This window comes from Oncorhynchus mykiss, chromosome 19 (assembly GCF_057628025.1).
Source record: "Oncorhynchus mykiss isolate SJ-2025 chromosome 19, ASM5762802v1, whole genome shotgun sequence".
Lineage (NCBI taxonomy): Eukaryota > Metazoa > Chordata > Actinopteri > Salmoniformes > Salmonidae > Oncorhynchus > Oncorhynchus mykiss.
In genome coordinates this window covers 14,730,001-14,750,000 of record NC_143040.1, presented here as the reverse complement: position 1 = coordinate 14,750,000, position 20,000 = coordinate 14,730,001, and the positions used below count along the sequence as shown (strand labels likewise).

General features: G+C 43.9%; 2 protein-coding genes across 4 annotated transcripts in view; one reads left to right on the top strand and one right to left on the bottom strand.

The window, feature by feature from the left end:
• Positions 1-12,447: 12,447 nt before the first annotated feature.
• Positions 12,448-17,014, bottom strand: LOC110534795 (fibroblast growth factor 20). The gene is made up of 3 exons (XM_021619745.3): positions 16,037-17,014; positions 15,425-15,528; positions 12,448-13,669 (listed from the first exon to the last, which is right to left on the bottom strand). Exons 1-3 carry the CDS (start codon positions 16,311-16,313, stop codon positions 13,424-13,426), a joined length of 627 nt encoding a protein of 208 aa, XP_021475420.2. The 5' UTR covers positions 16,314-17,014; the 3' UTR covers positions 12,448-13,423.
• Positions 17,015-19,123: 2,109 nt separating this feature from the next.
• Positions 19,124-20,000, top strand: part of LOC110534793 (calcium uptake protein 3, mitochondrial) — a 54,498-nt gene continuing 53,621 nt past the window's right edge. For 2 of the 3 annotated variants that reach the window (XM_090210219.1, XM_090210218.1), the window contains exon 1: positions 19,130-19,415. In XM_090210219.1, coding sequence (XP_090066345.1) covers positions 19,149-19,415 — 267 coding nt within the window. In that variant the 5' untranslated portion in view covers positions 19,130-19,148. Of the gene's footprint in view, positions 19,416-20,000 lie in introns of all 3 variants that reach the window. The other variant, XM_090210220.1, reaches the window with a different exon arrangement.

Below are 20,000 nucleotides of genomic sequence, written 5' to 3'. Positions count from 1 at the left end.
CAGGTGATATGATATGATATATACAGTACATTGGGTTCCATTGAAATGTCTGGAGTATTCTTGACTTTTCCCATGCTAAGGTTTAACTCATACAAACCCACACACCTCACACACCTCACACACACACACACACACACACACACACACACACACACACACACACACACATACACACATAAATACACACACACACGTAAATAAACACATACATACATACACGCACACGTAAATACACACACCCACACACACACACACATAAATATACACACACACACATAAATACACACACACACACACACATAAATACACACACACACACACACATAAATACTCACACACACACACACACATAAATACACACACACACACACATTAATACACATTAATACACATCCATGCTTATCAGAAAATCAGGATGTGAGTGATCCCTGGTTTTCCCAGCCAGGGAGTTTCCTCTCCACCGCCCCTTTCAGCGTGTTTGGCGGTGTGTGTGTGTGTGTGTGTGTGTGTGTGTGTGTGTGTGTGTGTGTGTGTGTGTGTATCGTCCTGCCTGCTGCGTTTGAAGTACCCCCCCCCTCGTCTGTCTCTCTCTTCCCCCTTCATTCCTTCAATCTAAAAACACCAGCTAACGTTGTTTACCTTCTAGCAGGTCACAGCAGCCTGGGCTGGGTTTGGTTCACACCTTTAAACACACTCAAACACACACACTCTCTCTCTTTGAGGTGAGGGCGGAGTAGAGCACGGTGAGAAAAGACATTTGCATGTTTCATTCACAAAGTCTGTCATATTTTCCATTGCTGTATAAAGCAATGTTTCCATTCTGACAACAGCTAGTGTCACCCTGCCTCAGTCTGAAACCACTCACTGATAGGGTCACAGCATGTTGCGGGTCTATACAACTCATCTATACAACTCATATATACAACTCCTCTATACAACTCATCTGTACAACTCATCTATACAACTCATCTATACAACTCAATACAATCCACCAGTCATCCGTGTGTTTCTCTCTCTGAGAGAGACAGGCCGTGCTCATCCTTCCCCAGTATAGGCCTCTCCCGGCTGGGCTTGCCGGGGCTTGCCCGCTCCCCTCTCCCCCTGTCCCTCCTCCCCTCGCCTGGGTGATTTATCTGACGTCTGGCTGCGGGAGCTTTAATTGCTGACTTGCCCACACTGACAGGTGGGTCCAGGCTGTTTGATATCCATCGCTGTGATCTTAGAGAGAGAGAGCGAGAGGTAACTGCGGGCTAGCTATGAGAGAGCTAGCAGTGATAAACTCCCATATCTGTTGGGTGAAATACCACAATGTGAAATCACAGCAGCAAGATGTGTGACCTGTTGCCACAAGAAAAGGGCAACCAGTGAAGAACAAACACCATTGTAAATACAACCTACATTTATGTTTATTTATTTTCCCTTTTGTACTTTAACAATTGCATATCATTACAACACTGTATATATATATATATATACATAAAATTACATTTTAAATGTCTTCATCCTTTTGGAACTTTTGTTAGTGTAATGTTTACTGTAAATGTTTTATTGTTTATTTCACTTTTGTTTATTATCTATGTCACTTTCTTTGGCAATGGAAACACACACTACCGTTCAAAAGTTTGGGGTCACTTAGAAATGTCCTTGTTTTTTTTTAAGAAAAGCACATTTTTAATCAATTAAAATAACATCAAATGTATCAGAAATACAGTGCAGACATTGTTAGTGTTGTAAAGAGGTGATTTTTAATGGAATATCTACATAGGCGTACAGAGGCCCATTTTCAGCAACCATCACTCCTGTGTTCCAATGACACGTTGTGTTAGCTAATCAAAGTTCAGCATTTTAAAAGGCTAATTGATCATTAGAAAACCCTTTTGCAATGATGTTAGCACAGATGAAAACTGTTGTCATGATTAAAGAAGAAATAAACCTTCTTTAGACTAGTTGAGTATCTGGAGCATCAGCATTTGTGGGCTCGATTACAGGCTCAAAATGGCCAGAATCAATGACTTTCTTCTGAAACTCGTCAGTCTATTCTTGTTCTGAGAAATGAAGGCTATTCCATGCAAGAAATTGCCAAGAAACTGAAGATTTCGTACAACGCTGTGTACTACTCCCTTCACAGAACTGTGCAAACTGGCTCTAACTAGAATAGAAAGAGGAGTGGGAGGCCCCGGTGCACAACTGAGCAAGAGGACAAGTACATTACAGTGTCTAGTTTGAGAAACAGACACCTCACAAGTCCTCAACTAGCAGCTTCATTAAATAGTTCCCTTCATAACACCAGTCTCAACGTCAACAGTGAAGAGGCGACTCTGAGATGCTGGACTTCTAGGCAGAGTTGCAAAGAAAATGCCATATCTCAGACTGGCCAATAAAAATAAAAGATTAAGATGGGCAAAAGAACACAGACACTGTACAGAGGAACTCTGCCTAGAAGGCCAGCATCCCGGAGTCGCCTCTTCACTGTTGACGTTGAGACTGGTGTTTTGCGGGTACTATGTATGTGTGTACATGGTAGGTCAGTATGTGTATACATGGTAGGTCAGTATGTGTATACATGGTAGGTCAGTATGTGTGTACATGATAGGTCAGTATGTGTATACATGATAGGTCAGTATGTGTGTACATGGTAGGTCAGTATGTGTGTACATGGTAGGTCAGTATGTGTATACATGGTAGGTCAGTATGTGTATACATGGTAGGCAAATATGTGTGACAGTAACTGAATACTGTCAGTAAAAAAAGTGTGGGATTGGGATTTCACCTATCAGTGAGTGGTGGGGGGAGAGAAGTAATATATGGGAGAGAGAGAGGGAGACAGGGAAGAGGAGAGAGTGAGTAATGTGGGGGTTGAGAGATAGAGAGTAGATAGGGAGAGAAGGAGAAAGGTGCGGTTTGAAACAAGGAGAAAGGGAGGGAGAGGAAAGATAACAGAAAGAGAGATAGGAAGATGGGGATAGAGATGAAAGCAGTAGATAACAACCCATTGAAGATAGATAACAACCCACTGAAGATAGATAACAACCTATTGAAGATAGATAACAACCCATTGAAGATAGATAACAACCTATTGAAGATAGATAACAACCCATTGAAGATAGATAACAACCCATTGAAGATAGATAACAACCCATTGAAGATAGATAACAACCCATTGAAGATAGATAACAACACGCTGAAGATATATAACAACCTATTGAAGATAGATAACAACCCATTGAAGATCGATAACAACCTATTGAAGATAGATAACAACCTATTGAAGATCGATAACAACCTATTGAAGATAGATAACAACCCATTGAAGATTGATAACAGCCCATTGAAAATCGATAACAACCCATTGAAGATAGATAACAACCCATTGAAGATAGACAACAACCCATTGAATATAGATAATAACCCATTGAAGATAGATAACAACCTATTGAAGATAGATAATAACCCATTGAAGATAGATAACAACCTATTGAAGATAGATAACAACCTATTGAAGATAGATAACAACCCATTGAAGATAGATAACAACCCATTGAAGATAGATAACAACACGCTGAAGATATATAACAACCTATTGAAGATAGATAACAACCTATTGAAGATAGATAACAACCTATTGAAGATAGATAACAACCCATTGAATATAGATAACAACCTATTGAAGATAGATCACAACCCATTGAAGATAGATCACAACCCATTAAAGATGGGCCACAACCCATAGAAGATGGATCACAACCCATTGAAGATAGATAACAACCCATTGAAGATAGATAACAACCCATTGAAGATAGATAACAACCTATTGAAGATAGATAACAACCCATTGAAGATAGATAACAACCTATTGAAGATAGATAACAACCCATTGAAGATAGATAACAACCCATTGAAGATAGATAACAACACGCTGAAGATATATAACAACCTATTGAAGATAGATAACAACCCATTGAAGATCGATAACAACCTATTGAAGATAGATAACAACCTATTGAAGATCGATAACACCCTATTGAAGATAGATAACAACCCATTGAAGATTGATAACAGCCCATTGAAAATCAATAACAACCCATTGAAGATAGATAACAACCCATTGAAGATAGACAACAACCCATTGAATATAGATAATAACCCATTGAAGATAGATAACAACCTATTGAAGATAGATAACAACCCATTGAAGATCGATAACAACATATTGTTTTCACTATATATTTTACCTCTTGGGGATGTTATTCGAAAACATAATGTTAACTTTCACTGCTATGCAGATGACACACAGCTGTACATTTCAATTAAACATGGTGAAGCCCCAAAATTGCCCTTGCTAGAAGAATGTGTTTCAGACATAAGGAAGTGGATGGCTGCAAACTTTCTACTTTTAAACTCGGACAAAACAGAGATGCTTGTTCTAGGTCCCAAGAAACAAAGAGATCTTCTGTTGAATCTGACAATTAATCTTAATGGTTGTACAGTCGTCTCAAATAAAACTGTGAAGGACCTCGGCGTTACTCTGGACCCTGATCTCTCTTTTGAAGAACATATCAAGACCATTTCAAGGACAGCTTTTTTCCATCTACGTAACATTGCAAAAATCAGGAACTTTCTGTCCAAAAATGATGCAGAAAAATTAATCCATGCTTTTGTCACTTCCAGGTTAGACTACTGCAATGCTCTACTTTCCGGCTACCCGGATAAAGCACTAAATAAACTTCAGTTAGTGCTAAATACGGCTGCTAGAATCCTGACTAGAACCAAAAAATGTGATCATATTACTCCAGTGCTAGCCTCTCTACACTGGCTTCCTGTCAAAGCAAGGGCTGATTTCAAGGTTTTACTGCTAACCTACAAAGCATTACATGGGCTTGCTCCTATCTATCTCTCTGATTTGGTCCTGCCGTACATACCTACACGTACGCTACGGTCACAAGACGCAGGCCTCCTAATTGTCCCTAGAATTTTTAAGCAAACAGCTGGAGGCAGGGCTTTCTCCTATAGAGCTCCATTTTTATGGAACGGTCTGCCTACCCATGTCAGAGACGCAAACTCGGTCTCAACCTTTAAGTCTCTACTGAAGACTCATCTCTTCAGTGGGTCATATGATTGAGTGTAGTCTGGCCCAGGAGTGGGAGGGTGAACGGAAAGGCTCTGGAGCAACGAACCACCCTTGCTGTCTCTGCCTGGCCGGTTCCCCTCTTTCCACTGGGATTCTCTGCCTCTAACCCTATTACAGGGGCTGAGTCACTGGCTTTACTGGGGCTCTCTCATGCCGTCCCTGGAGGAGGTGCGTCACCTGAGTGGGTTGAGTCACTGATGTGGTCATCCTGTCTGGGTTGGCGCCCCCCCCCCCCCCCCCCCCTTAAGTTGTGCCGTGGCGGAGGTCTTTGTGGGCTATACTCAGCCTTGTCTCAGGATGGTAAGTTGGTGGTTGAAGATATCCCTCTAGTGGTGTGGGGGCTGTGCTTTGGCAAAGTGGGTGGGGTTATATCCTTCCTGTTTGGCCCTGTCCGGGGGTGTCCTCGGAGTGGGCCACAGTGTCTCCTGACCCCTCCTGTCTCAGCCTCCAGTATTTATGCTGCAGTAGTTTATGTGTCGGGGGGCTAGGGTCAGTTTGCTATATCTGGAGTACTTCTCCTGTCCTATTCGGTGTCCTGTGTGAATCTAAGTGTGCGTTCTCTAATTCTCTCCTTCTCTCTTTCTCTCTCTCGGAGGACCTGAGCCCTAGGACCATGCCCCAGGACTACCTGACATGATGACTCCTTGCTGTCCCCAGTCCACCTGGCTGTGCTGCTGCTCCAGTTTCAACTGTTCTGCCTTATTATTATTCGACCATGCTGATCATTTATGAACATTTGAACATCTTGGCCATGTTCTGTTATAATCTCCACCCGGCACAGCCAGAAGAGGACTGGCCATCCCACATATGCTCTCTCTAATTCTCTCTTTCTTTCTCTCTCTCGGAGGACCTGAGCCCTAGGACCATGCCCCAGGAATACCTGACATGATGACTCCTTGCTGTCCCCAGTCCACCTGACTGTGCTGCTGCTCCAGTTTCAACTATTCTGCCTTATTATTATTCGACCATGCTGGTCATTTATGAACATTTGAACATCTTGACCATGTTTTGTTATAATCTCCACCCGGCACAGCCAGAAGAGGACTGGCCACCCCACATAGCCTGGTTCCTCTCTAGGTTTCTTCCTAGGTTTTGGCCTTTCTAGGGAGTTTTTCCTAGCCACCGTGCTTCTTCACCTGCATTGCTTGCTGTTTGGGGTTTTAGGCTGGGTTTCTGTACAGCACTTTGAGATATCAGCTGATGTACGAAGGGCTATATAAAATAAATTTGATAAATTTGATTGATATTGAAGATAGATAACAACCTATTGAAGATCGATAATAACCTATTGAAGATAGATAACAACCCATTGAATATAGATAACAACCTATTGAAGATAGATCACAACCCATTGAAGATAGATCACAACCCATTAAAGATGGATCACAACCCATTGAAGATGGATCACAACCCATTGAAGATAGATAACAACCCATTGAAGATAGATAACAACCCATTGAAGATAGATCACAACCCATTGAAGATGGATCACAACCCATTGAAGATAGATAAGAACCCATTGAAGATAGATAATAACCCATTGAAGATAGATAACAACCTATTGAAGATAGAACACAACCCATTGAAGATAGATCACAACCCATTGAAGATGGATCACAACCCATTGAAGATAGATAAGAACCCATTGAAGATAGATAACAACCCATTGAAGATAGATAACAACTCATTGAAATTGACCAGAAATGAATGGATTTCACCACAGACTGTGCTTTCCTTTTAAGGAATAGTGAACCTACTGTATAAACCATTTAAAATACTCTTATACATGTGATGCTTTGCCAAATGTGTCATAAACCTTTTCAATCCTCTATATAGCATATTTTCTTACAAATGATTTGTGCGGCATCTATGAAGGCATTATAAAGAGTTTATTGAGGCTTATAATGGGGTTATGAAGGCTTCATATGGCTTCATTAAAATGGGTTCTATTCTACTGGAGTTATTGTGCAGGATTGGTCCTCTCGCTGGGTGAATTTATGATGACCACCCAGCCTCATTGATCTACTAATCTGAGAGGGTTGGGGAGCTGAAAGAGTCTCATTTAGTTAAAATCATTACCCATGTTACAAGATGGATAGAGCTTTAGGCAGGGAGAGGAGAGAGGGGGAGGGGGAGAGGGGGTTGAGGAGGGGTGGCGGACCGTTCAAAATGAGTTTGTGAAGATCCAGCTGAAATGGATGTGCTATTGGTCACACACGGTGGTATCTTGGACACACACACGTACGTATAATACACACACTCATATATGCACACAAAAACACACACGCACATAAACTCCATACACACACCACACACAGTGGAATCCTGGACACACACACACACACTGCGGAGGCGGGAGCCGCCCTGCTCTATTTTTCCCGCAGAGGGAAGTCTTCACTGGGATCAATAGTGCTTGGTGAGTGATGTATCGACGAGGTGGGGAGACGGGGTGGGTGAGAGATGAGTTCAATATACTTCAATTTACCCTCACTTGCTTTAATTACTTCCACCATAGAGCCTGGGAGTTAGAAGGGTGTGTGTGTGTGTGTGTGTGTGTGTGTGTGTGTGTGTGTGTGTGTGTGTGTGTGTGTGTGTGTGTGTGTGTGTGTGTGTGTGTGTGTGCGATTGCATGGCTGTGCGTTTGTGTGCGTGCGTGTGCGTGTTTGTGTGTGTGGGTGTGTGTGTGTGTGTGTGTGTGCGTGTTTGTGTGTGTGGGTGTGTGTGTGTTTATAAGGGAAGGAGAGTGTACCTTCCTATCCTCCCTATATGGCTAGGGAAACCCCCCACTGTCTTTCCCATAGTGATAGTAGTATCACCAGCACTATTCATGAATGTTTGTTGTACCATGGCATCACAGCTCGGCTGTTTAATACTTCACTGTGCATATTATTACTGCTGGAGGCTGCTGTTTTATGTCTTTGTGATGTTGGGGGATTGAAGATAAGTGAGTTGTTGGAATTAGATATTAGGTGAAGTTAGGAGGTCAACGAAGGTAAAATTATCATGCTGATTTAAGTGCAAACGACTTGAAATGATTGGGCAGTGAGATGAGGATGAAAGTAGATTTTAGAGGGCTGGCAAGCAGTAGTATTAAGCCTTGTGAATGTACTGCTCTCTCTCTCTGTCTCTCTCTCTCTCTCTGTGTCTCTGTCTCACTCTCAATGTCTCACTCTCAATGTATCTCTCCCTCCCTCTGTCCAGCTCCTTCTCAACCCCCTGTCTCTCCCTCTGTCTCTTCTCGGCCTGATAAGGTAATGGATGTCTCTCTTCCTTTTAAGATTTTAATGGAACTTTTGGGACTGAATCCATAACATTGACATGGTCCCATGTTCGCAATAAGCCATGCAAATTAGTTTCTACAACAAGGCTGCACACACATAAATACACACACACACACACACACACACACACACACACACACACACCCTTTACACACAGTCCTCTGGGGAACGGTTTGACAATCACTTCTCCTCCTTCTGCTTAATCTCTCCATTTAGACACATAAAAGGAACGTTAAGAGTCGGTTTAGTTGCCGATGTGTGAAGAAATGTCTGTTTTTAATGCTGAGCAACACAACAACTGTTCTTGTAATCTTGAAAGCAACGCATATGCCAAACGCTTATTATCGTGTGTGTGCGTGTGTGTGTGTGTGTGTGTGTGTGTGTGTGTGTGTGTGTGTTCACTGAGGCTGCTCGAAACACCTGTTTACCTAAAGCTTGTGTTAGTTAGGAAGGCAGCCGGGAAGGTGCGACTGGAACCTTTAAATGAGTGTAAAAGGAGCTCTGCCAAATAGAAGTTTGACCCTAATGTTAACTTCCTAATGAGGAAGTAGAGGGTCATATGTCCAACATATTCTCTCCTATCGGTTTACCTTCTTCCTGTCTTTTGTCTGTATCTCTCTTTTTTGTCTTTATTTTATCCCTTTCTTTCTCTTGTTGTGGTAGCGTGACCACGCAGGTGTGTGGTAGGACACCTTGGACTTGAGAAGTCACCGGTAAAACTCCCTCTCTACATCCACATAGCGATGGGAAACAGTTAGCCTACGTGATTATTCCACTTGATTAGGGTTCCCCTCTATTTCCTCTGTTGGTTTGACATTGTGTTGTGATCCTGTGGACTTCACTCGTGATTTACCTCATTGGTCCTGGTCTTCACCTTGGTAGCGTCCCAAAATGGCTCCCTTTATAGTGCACTACCTATTGGCCCTATTGGGCACTTGTCAAAACTAGGGAATAGGATGCCATTTGAGACACAGGCCTTGTTTTCCCCCTTCCCTAGGTCTAATTTGTGCTTGTATATAATTATATTTTGGTCAGAGGGTAAAAACAGTCACTATGCAGCTACTTGACACTGCCTCAATACTCCATGTTCTAGTTATGAACATGCCATGCTGCTTTCAGCAGTAATGACAGAGGCAGAGATGTACTATGTAGGTTCAGTCTTTGGTATGACGTTCTCTCTCATTGGATTCTGTTTAGAGCAGAGTTGATTCTGGAGTGTATTTAAACTCAGAATATGTCGGACATCTTGTAATGTTTTAGTGTTTTGGTTTCCAGCCCCAACCTCACCCCACCTGCCCCACTACCATCTATAGAGCAGACCAAGACCGTGGAGATCACAGGTGTGTGTGTGCTTCCGTGTGTGTATGTGTGTGTACATGCTTTGACGAGTGCAGGAGGAACACCTGTGCGGTCTGCTTCAGCTGCAGATATGGAGGGAGAGATCACTGACTTCCACACCTGCCTGGTAAGAACAACACACACACACACACACACACAATCACGCAACGGAATATGGGGATTTTATCTATTCCAACTTGAACATCATGACATGGCAGGCTCTGATGTTTCTCTCTGATTCTCTCTTTCACTCCATCTGCACTCAAGCGTGCAAGCTGCACACACACACACACACACACACACACACACACACACACACACACACACACACACACACACACACACACGCACACACACACTGCACAGACAAATACATTCACCAACACCCTTGGAGAATGCTTTGTGTTTCCTTTAAGGACATGTCTCAGTGTTACTGTGAAAGTCACTCAGAGCTGCACCACTTCTAGAGAACAACCTAGACCGTACAGGTAACACAGACATGGACTCTAGTTCACTCCTCTCTTCTAGAGAACAACCTAGACCGTACAGGTAACACAGATATGGACTCTAGTTCACTCCTCTCTCAGATCCTCTGGTGGTTGGTTGTCGTGAGGTGTGATTATTTCTTCAGGGAAAGGAAAACCCCACTTAGAGTACAGACAGACAGACAGACAGACAGACAGACAGACAGACAGACAGACAGACAGACAGACAGACAGACAGACAGACAGACAGACAGACAGACAGACAGACAGACAGACAGACAGACAGAGAACCACACACACACACACAAACAGCAGCAGCAGTCAAAGGCTCCCAGTCAGGAGAACCCCTGGCTCACCATCACAGACATTCAGAGATCACACATCGGTGGCTACACACATACTGTACACACATAGACACACACACACACACACAGGTACATCAAATAATGTACCTTACACTCACATTTCTCTTTCTCCCCACTAAAAAATATCTTCAAAGGCCTGTCGACACAGAGAACACAACCATGACTGACATACACAACGTTTTGTTCCCCACTCACAACCCCACCTGTTTTGGGATGGCTTTAAGTCATAGCCCCTCTCTCTCATCTCAATGCTGGTACTCAGACACCATCCCCTCTCAGTTCTCAAACACTACACCCCTATCAAGGTGGGATTATTTTGGGAAAGGTGCGTTCAACACACCCTGAACCCGTGTCCTTTGACACAAGTCACATTGTATCAATGTGTCTGCTGCCTGCTATTGCACGAAGCCAACCGAGACTGACACGGGGCCAACACACACACACACCCACACACACACACACACACACACACACACACACTCACGCCCAGGAGGTTGAATCACAAAGAGGATCCGCCGCACCATAACTAGAAGGACTGAAACACAGCGCCTTGCGTTGCCAGTCAGTGTCTCTCATAGACAGTCCCTCATTCCTTCCTCTCTGGATGACTTAATGCTTTTCTTTCCCTCCGTCCCACTCCCGCGTTCCTCCCTTCATTCCAGGAGGGAGAGGTGTTTACTGTGGCACAGTGCAGTCTTCTTTCCCTCCGTCCCACTCCCGCGTTCCTCCCTTCATTCCAGGAGGGAGAGGTGTTTACTGTGGCACAGTGCAGTCTTCTTTCCCTTCGTCCCTCCCGCGTTCCTCCCTTCATTCCAGGAGGTGCACTAGTTTTGAACAGTCCACATGTGTACAAACTGAATCTCAAGTTGCACACTATTCCCCAGATAGTTCAAATGTTTTTTACAAGAGCCAAGTGAATAGTGCTGGTTCTAGTCAAAAGAAGTGCACACTATATGACGTGTGGGCTCTCGTCAAAAGAAGTGCACTAGATAGGGACTAGGATGCCATTTGAGACTGTCTGTGTCTGTCTCACATCTCTCTGGGACGGCGGTCAGAGCTGCCACATGAGAGAGCTGCTGGATAAGGAAGTGTCTTTGAGGTCGTATTGTTTGTATTGGAGGTGAATGGATCGTTCAGAGCAGGTGTCACCCTCAAAGACAAATTATTGTAGACCCTAGGGAATGAAATAGACATAGAGACAGTCCAGGGTTGAGGACAGAGAGGAGCGGGGGGTGAATTATCTCAGTGATTTTAAAACATCACTGTAACAGTGTAGTTTTCATGTATGTCATTTTAACATCTCTGAGACATCAACACTAAAATGAACTCAGACAGCATGTGATAACTTAATAACCTCTCAATAACCAATAAGAGGTAATATTCCCCTGTTTTTCCAGTCTGAAACACGCAATATATAAACGTTTATACATTTCCTATATATATTTAAAATGTCAGCTTAAGTGGCATATATTTTAAATGTCACATTTGACATCATCTATTTAAGCAATAAGGCCCGGGGAGGTGTGGTATATGGCCAATATACCACGGCCACGGGCTGTTCTTATGCACGACGCAAAGTGGAGTGCCTGGACACAGCCCTTAGCCGTGGTATATTGGCCGTATATCACAAACCCCTGAGGAGCCTTATTGCTGTTATAAACTGGTTACCAATGCAATTAGAGCAGTAAAAATAAATGTTTTGTCACACTCATGGTATACGGTCTGATATAGCACGGCTGTCAGCCAATCAGCATTCAGGGCTGGAACCACCCAGTTTATAATAGTAATCAGACCATGCTTCAGTATTACTGTATGTTATTGTATTTGTATGAAGAAGACAGACCAGTGTATCTGAAGTGTTAACAGGTTTATTCCTCACTGGAACCCAGTGGAACTCTGGCTCTTTCTGATGACATAAGAGAAACATGGACGCCCCGATGATGACAAGCTCGGGAATAGTGACAACGCGGCCTTACACAAACCATTGTCTAAATAAAAACTCCTAGGAAAATATTTCTTCAGTCAGTTTGAAAGGACATGTCAAATGCAGTACTTTACACAGTGGCACAAAATACATCTCTGAGGGCTTATTTTTAATATCTTATATATACCTGTAAAAAATATATTCTCAAAATAAATAAATATATAAAATAAATATATGTCCCAGAAAAATGCATAAATTAAAAAAACTGAAACAGGCTAAGGTTATTTTGTAAGTCTTTTTTTCTCGTCCATGCTCGTGTCAGGGAATAGAATGCAGTTACGGAAGGTTCAGAACAGAATTCCTTCACAAATCTTCTAGAGTGTTTCGTCAAAACAGTCCACCTTGGGGTACCACAGAAGAACACAAAGTCTACACTCCGCTGGAGGACCATCCACTCTTCTTCTCCTACTCCCATTTCACTACAGATAGATTGACCAATCAGAATGTCAGAAGCCACTCAGGGGGTGGTGAAGAAGAACCATCCGGAAAGATGACATCAGCAGCTCTGGAGGTGATCCATTCACCTTCCAACACGATGCTCAAAACAAAGATGGCCACCAGGCCAGCCTCTCTTTTGGCCAAATAGCCCCTATTAAACACCTGTACTCCTTTCTCCTGGGGCTGCACCGGCCTTGACCCATTTTCGGGGACCGCAAGGCCAGGCTTCACACATATTTGCTATCCACCCCACAGCCCCCAAGCGACCTTTCCTCCATTTTGTTTCCATAGGAAGCCATAGGGAGACTAACGATATGCAGACCCTTCATAGGAGAGTACTGAGAGTCACGGTGCAGTGTGCTGGGTGTGTAGCGCCGCAGGGACCAACACACTCTCACCGGGTCTCAGCTGTGGCCCAGGACCTCTCTGTAGAGTTCGGGTACACGGTCGGGATCTACGGGCCTGGGCAGGAAGTGGGTGAAGCGCTGGTGTCGCCGGGAGCGGGCACCGTCCCTGGACGTGCCGTCCTTGTTGAGCGCCACGAAGTAGTGCGCTCCCCGGTCACCATGTCTGTAGAGGTTGGATGAGTACGTGTTGTACCAGTTCTCCTCAAACTGCTCCCGGAACACGCACTCGGCTGTCAGCTTCTCCTAGAGAGAGAGAGAGAGAGAGGGAGACAGAGAGGGGGGGGGGGGGGGGGGGGGAGAGGTGATTAGTGAAATGTTACACAACAGAGCAGTGTCATCTCAGTGTCAATGCTCACACACAAATACACACTTCCTTGCAGAACAAAATGTGTGCCACCTGCTGGTTGGTCATATCTTATCACCCTCCCAGATTAACAGGACAACAGAGGAGGCAGAGGAATTCTCTCTTTCAGTTGATGCTGAATAGTAACCTCTGTTATCACCTCCTACACAGAGATGCCCATGAGAATGGAGAGCAGCACTGAATACAAGACACATCATATGTAGACTACAGTTTATCAGTCTATGTAGACTGTATGTAGGCAGTATGATGGGTATATGTAGGCAGTGGGTATGCAGTAGGCAGTATGAAGGGTATATGTAGGCTGTATGCAGGCACTATGGAGGGTATATGTAGGCAGTATGCAGTCAGTATGAAGGGTATATGTAGGCAGTATGAAGGGTATATGTAGGCAGTAAGCAGGCAGTATGAAGTGTATATGTAGGCAGTATGAAGGGTATATGTAGGCAGTATGAAGGGTATATGTAGGCAGTATGATGGGTATATGTAGGCAGTAGGTATGCAGTAGGCAGTATGAAGGGTATATGTAGGCAGTATGCAGTCAGTATGAAGGGTATATGTAGACAGTATGAAGGGTATATGTAGACAGTATGAAGGGTATATGTAGGCAGTATGCATGCAGTATGAAGGGTATATGTAGGCGGTATGAAGGTATATGTAGGCAGTGTGCAGGCAGTATGAAGGGTGTATTGTATTCAGTAGGTATGCATTAGGCAGTATGAAGGCAGTGTGCAGGCAGTATGAAGGGTATATGTAGGCAGTATGAAGAGTATATTAAGCCAGTATGAAGGGTATATGTAGGCAGTATGCAGGCAGTATGAAGGGTATATGTAGGCAGTATGAAGGGTGTATTGTATTCAGTAGGTATGCATGCAGTATGAAGGCAGTGTGCAGGCAGTATGAAGGGTATATGTAGGCAGTGTGAAGGGTGTATTGTATTCAGTAGGTATGCATTAGGCAGTATGAAGGGTATATGTAGACAGTATGAAGGGTATATGTAGGCGGTATGAAGGGTATATGTAGGCAGTGTGCAGTCAGTATGAAGGGTATATGTAGACAGTATGAAGGGTATATGTAGACAGTATGAAGGGTATATGTAGGCAGTATGCATGCAGTATGAAGGGTATATGTAGGTGGTATGAAGGTATATGTAGGCAGTGTGCAGGCAGTATGAAGGGTGTATTGTATTCAGTAGGTATGCATTAGGCAGTATGAAGGCAGTGTGCAGGCAGTATGAAGGGTATATGTAGGCAGTATGAAGAGTATATTAAGCCAGTATGAAGGGTATATGTAGGCAGTATGCAGGCAGTATGAAGGGTATATGTAGGCAGTATGAAGGGTGTATTGTATTCAGTAGGTATGCATGCAGTATGAAGGCAGTGTGCAGGCAGTATGAAGGGTATATGTAGGCAGTGTGAAGGGTGTATTGTATTCAGTAGGTATGCATTAGGCAGTATGAAGGGTATATGTAGACAGTATGAAGGGTATATGTAGGCGGTATGAAGGGTATATGTAGGCAGTGTGAAGGGTGTATTGTATTCAGTAGGTATGCATTAGGCAGTATGAAGAGTATATGAAGGCAGTATGAAGGGTATATGTAGGCAGCATGTAGGCTATATACCAATGTAAATACTTACAGAGCCGTAGAGGTCTCCCTTGCTGTTCATGCCCAGGTATAATCCACTGTCCACCCCACGGATGCTCACCATCCCCACAGCCAAGCTGATGAACTCCAAAATACCTGCTCATCAAACCAGAAGGACACCATTAGATTAACATCACATATTATGATGTCACAAGTCACAAGTTCAGCCAGTCATTGAGGGATATATTATTCAACGCTTAGTACTGAATTCATACTCTTATGTCTATCATGGAAGCTGTTATCAGTAGGCATTATTTGCTATCTTGCTGATAAGAAGGTCAGTTAGGAAAGGTAAAGAAATTCTGCCAATCTAATCTCCCTTGGGGAAATGAATTGTGTTGCAATATGTGCGAACATATTATGGGGTGTCTGAAATAGTAACTATGGTACAAAAACACATGCACACATTATAGATTAGACAGGATGCAATAGGTATATGTGTCCATAATCATAACATTATAATATTCATAATATAAATATAATTCGTCTATTCAGAATCATATTCAGAATACTAAGAATAACAATGATCATTATACACCTTATACTACTGCCATAACTGTATAATAACTGCATTATTGCGCCGAAATATTTTCTAATGCCTTACCAAATCTGCTATGGTCTTTCCTGGTGCCTTGCACTGTGCCATCGGGCAGTATCTCGAGGTGGAACCCGGTCCTGCAGTACAGCTGCCTCCTCCGTAGAATCCCCTTCAGATGCGTCAGATCCGACGGCGTGCTCCGCGACAACCTCTCGGCCGACACCAGGTGCTCGCTCATCAGTCCGGGGGTGTCCCCAGCGGGCGTCAGGACAAAATGCGATCCGTGTCCGAAGCTATCCAGGCCGTGCAAGGAAAATGTACCCACCTCGCCCACTGCCCCCATCACAAAAACCACCGCCCCGCACGCTTCACAACCAGCCGCCTTGAACCGGGTAGAAAAGTTAACGTACTGTGCTCCTGAAAGAGGGATCCTCCTGAGTGAATGTGTGTTTTTGCGCAGTCACCAAATGCGTTTTTTCTCTCTCTTGCAAGTGCGCGTTTTATTTACATCCGCATATTATCCGTTTATCCTCAGTTCAGCACATGCTCTCCTCTCTCGACCTCGGGCTACTCCCCTTTGCTCTGTTTGTTCGTCCGGGTTTTCCTCCCCTCGCAGTCGTTGATGCGGTTGCCGGGAGAGTGCTCAGCTCGTGCTCACTGCGTTCTGCAAATGAAGAGTGCGAGCGTGAGAGTGCGAGCGCCACTTTAAATATATTCCGTATGTAAATTCCCTCTTGCCGTATGCTAATGAGACGCTTTATAGATTTCTTTTTGAAACATAACTCCTTGATCCTTGACCGTCCTCACACCTTTGATGTTCAGTTTCATCTGCATCGCCGATTATCATCATCCCGTAGATGGATTATGAAAAGTACTGTAAGCGATTTGAAAGGAGAACAAGTGAGAGAGAAGTCAATGAGAGTTGGTCCTTTAATAAAACGCCGTGTGAATCAATGAGGTTTTCTCTATGGTGTCGCAGGGGAATGCGCAGTAGCCTATGTACAGAACACTACGGCTTCCCTGGCTGGCTCCAAGTGGTTTGGTGCACTAGGCGAGTGCAGCCAGTGAAGAGGTGTGTGTGAGTGTGTGTGAGTGTGTGGTGGGGGGGGGGGCGTGTGTGTCAAAGACGTATGGCAGGTGGAGAGGCAATGGATGGGAGGGAGGGGAGAACAGAACAAGACTAGGGGATGCGAGGCGGTGCTTTGAGTTGACAATTGCACTGACTGTCAGGAGTGTTATGTTCTCCACAAATAAATAATCTGCAGCAGTGTGTGTTAAGGGGGTGTGTGTTTGTGTTTCTATTGTGTGTGTATGGGTGCGTGCGCGCACGTGTTCATACAGTAGATAATTACTATCATCCTAAACGCTTTATAACCCTACGGCTCGAGTGACTCAGGTGCAGTCATTTGCTGCTGGGGGTGAGAGAAAAACGTCCCCTTCTTGTGCGTCATTTTCGCGCACAGATGTTGATTTATTGCCGCGCTTGTTTTATGTAATCCAGCGGCTGTTCCGCGGCGTGTTTAGAAACAGAACCCGCCGCACATCTGTGCAAACTGCATCACTTGACAGTCAATCTTCCACTGATCTCCTGGCCTCTTTGAACACGCTCTTCTTAATTGTGGTCTTAAAGAGCATAGGAATCAAAGACCAGAGCGATCAAAGTTGAGAGATCTTGTAAGGGGACCAACAACAGTCAGGGGGAACTTGGAGGTAGAAACCTGTTTGAACCTAGAGCTTCAAAATACCCAGATAGGCCGCGGTTACCTGACACCGTCACCGAGAGTTCCCCCAGAAATACAACACAATAGTTCAAGCCACTTTTCCAATATTATAAACGTTTGCAAATAGCCTGTTGTGTATACGATGAATAACACTATCCCCATGTAGACTATTGTATTCGATTGATTTGGAGCATGGGACAATATGGTAGCCTACCAGCGCATCAAATAGTTCAAGCCACTTTGCCCATATTAGCGAGCCTACATGTACAGATAGTCTCCAGTGTATAGGCCTATGCCCTAACATGTATTGCATTGAATTGATTCTGGCCTGGGAGAATAGGGTACCGGGGAGGCAGCCAGTGACCTGAGTCTAACTGATAGGGTACAGGGCAGCAGCGCGTGCAATGCATCTGCCTGGGCCTGGGAATCGACTGGTTGCAAATGACCTAGTGACCATTTCCACACATAGGTGATTCATCAACATCTCTCTCCGGGGACCTTTCTCTCCCTGTTGGGTTCCCAGGGCTCATTAGTATTTATGATTTCCCCAAAAAATACCTTGAAACAAAATCGATGCGCGCGGCGCAGAAGCGATCAATCAATATGCGCGCGCGGATCGATGCGCCACAATGAAGACGTCAATTACGTGCCACATTTCCTGATGACATTGGCATTAGATGAATTGTTCCCAGGGTCACATTGAAATATCTTCCCACTGCACATTGTGGAGCTCCGTGCAGAGTAAATGCAGTGTTGTTTGATATATATATAATGGGAGTGGGGAGAAAACCACACAGGCCTTTGCATGACCAGGTGGTTGCAGGCATCAAAGGGAACTTGAAGAACCCATCGGCTTAACGTTGATATATAAAGCATTAGTGTATAGCCAATGGAGTAAGTCGCATGCAGCAATCTTTGTACTCTTAATATCTGTCTTACTTCGAAACGTACTTGATCCAGCTGTAAGAAGTTATTGTGTAACATCATAATGAAACAACATGATCACGATTTGCAATAAATACACATTTTTTTATGAATACAACTTTTCTTAAAACTTTGCCCCAACACTCGGGACCATATAATAGCCAACAGAGAAACGACGTATTACTTACTAGTCTACATTATGTTTTATTTGCAGTCTCTTGCCATTCGTGTGAATAGGGCTTGTCAAAATTAGCATGCGTCCTGATTCTCCTGAATGTAAAAAATATTGGCTTCTAATTAGAATAGTAACGCAACTATGTATATAATTCACCAAGGTTCAGAAATAAGCACCTTATTCTGTCCCAAACCCATTGAAGCATCATATCCATCTGTTTTGGCGGCTGGTTCAAAGCCGAACTTCGATCAGAGCCGCAGCATCCCAAACTCCAGTGAATCAGAGCGAGAATATGATCCACATCTCGCGAGGAGGGAGAATACGTTTATCCTTCAATACTCTCATCATAGCAACAACAATGGCCGCTTTTCGCAGACTGGCTTCAATCGTAAACAGGTTAAATGTCTGGTCCGCTCCGAGAAACGAGCTCCTCGGCGCTCAGACGACTACCGGAGGTAGGACACAGAGATGCCTAGCTGTTGGGATGTGTCTCGCAACCGGGGGAGCGGTGGCATTTTATTTTTACAACGACATGTACAGTCAAAGATGCAGGAAGAGGATGGGATATCGCTTCAGTGGCCGCGACCTGCTCCCTGTCCTTTCCGCTGTAGAAGCACAGCAAAAGGTATAGGCTTCTAATTTACACTATGTGCTATGACAAGATAGTCTATGAAAAATGCCACGCAGCGAGTACTCTTGTCCCCGAAAAGTATTCGTATGTTGACAGAATACAAACTGTCAAAGGCATTCTGCCATGAATGTGTTATAGCCTAAGTGGGTGAGCGTGATCTGAGAATTCGAGAAGCGCAGCGCCTATTTCAATGTGTTTTAGTAATATGTTCTTCTTTTGAAATGTTGTTTGGAAACCACAGACTTATGACTAGCCTAGTAGGCTACTAGTTACATTTTTCGCAGAGCGGATAAATAGTGTCATTTCTCTACTGTACAACGGAAACATTAGGCCCAGTTTTTCCAGAGATGATATCGAGGCACACTGGAGAAGGAAGGGCGCTCTCCGCTCGAGACGGTGCTGAAATGACACGCGCGTGCCCCTTTGACGTAGTTACGGCAAAGGAGGCTTTCACTGCCAACGACTGTTCTTACACTTCCTAACAAAATAATACAAATGGATTTCTTATTGTAATTTTATTATAAACATATGCTCGTTATTTCTTATAGCATGACCAACTTAATTGGTAATGGAAAGTAC

Coding starts and splice junctions, on each gene's coding strand:
- LOC110534795 (XM_021619745.3), bottom strand. CDS start 16,313: ATGGGGGCAGTGGGCGAGGTGGGTACATTTTCCTTGCACGGCCTGGAT. Junction 15,529..16,036: donor GAAAGACCATAGCAGATTTG/GTAAGGCATTAG, acceptor TTTGATGAGCAG/GTATTTTGGAGTTCATCAGC. Junction 13,670..15,424: donor AGGGAGACCTCTACGGCTCT/GTAAGTATTTAC, acceptor CTCTCTCTCTAG/GAGAAGCTGACAGCCGAGTG.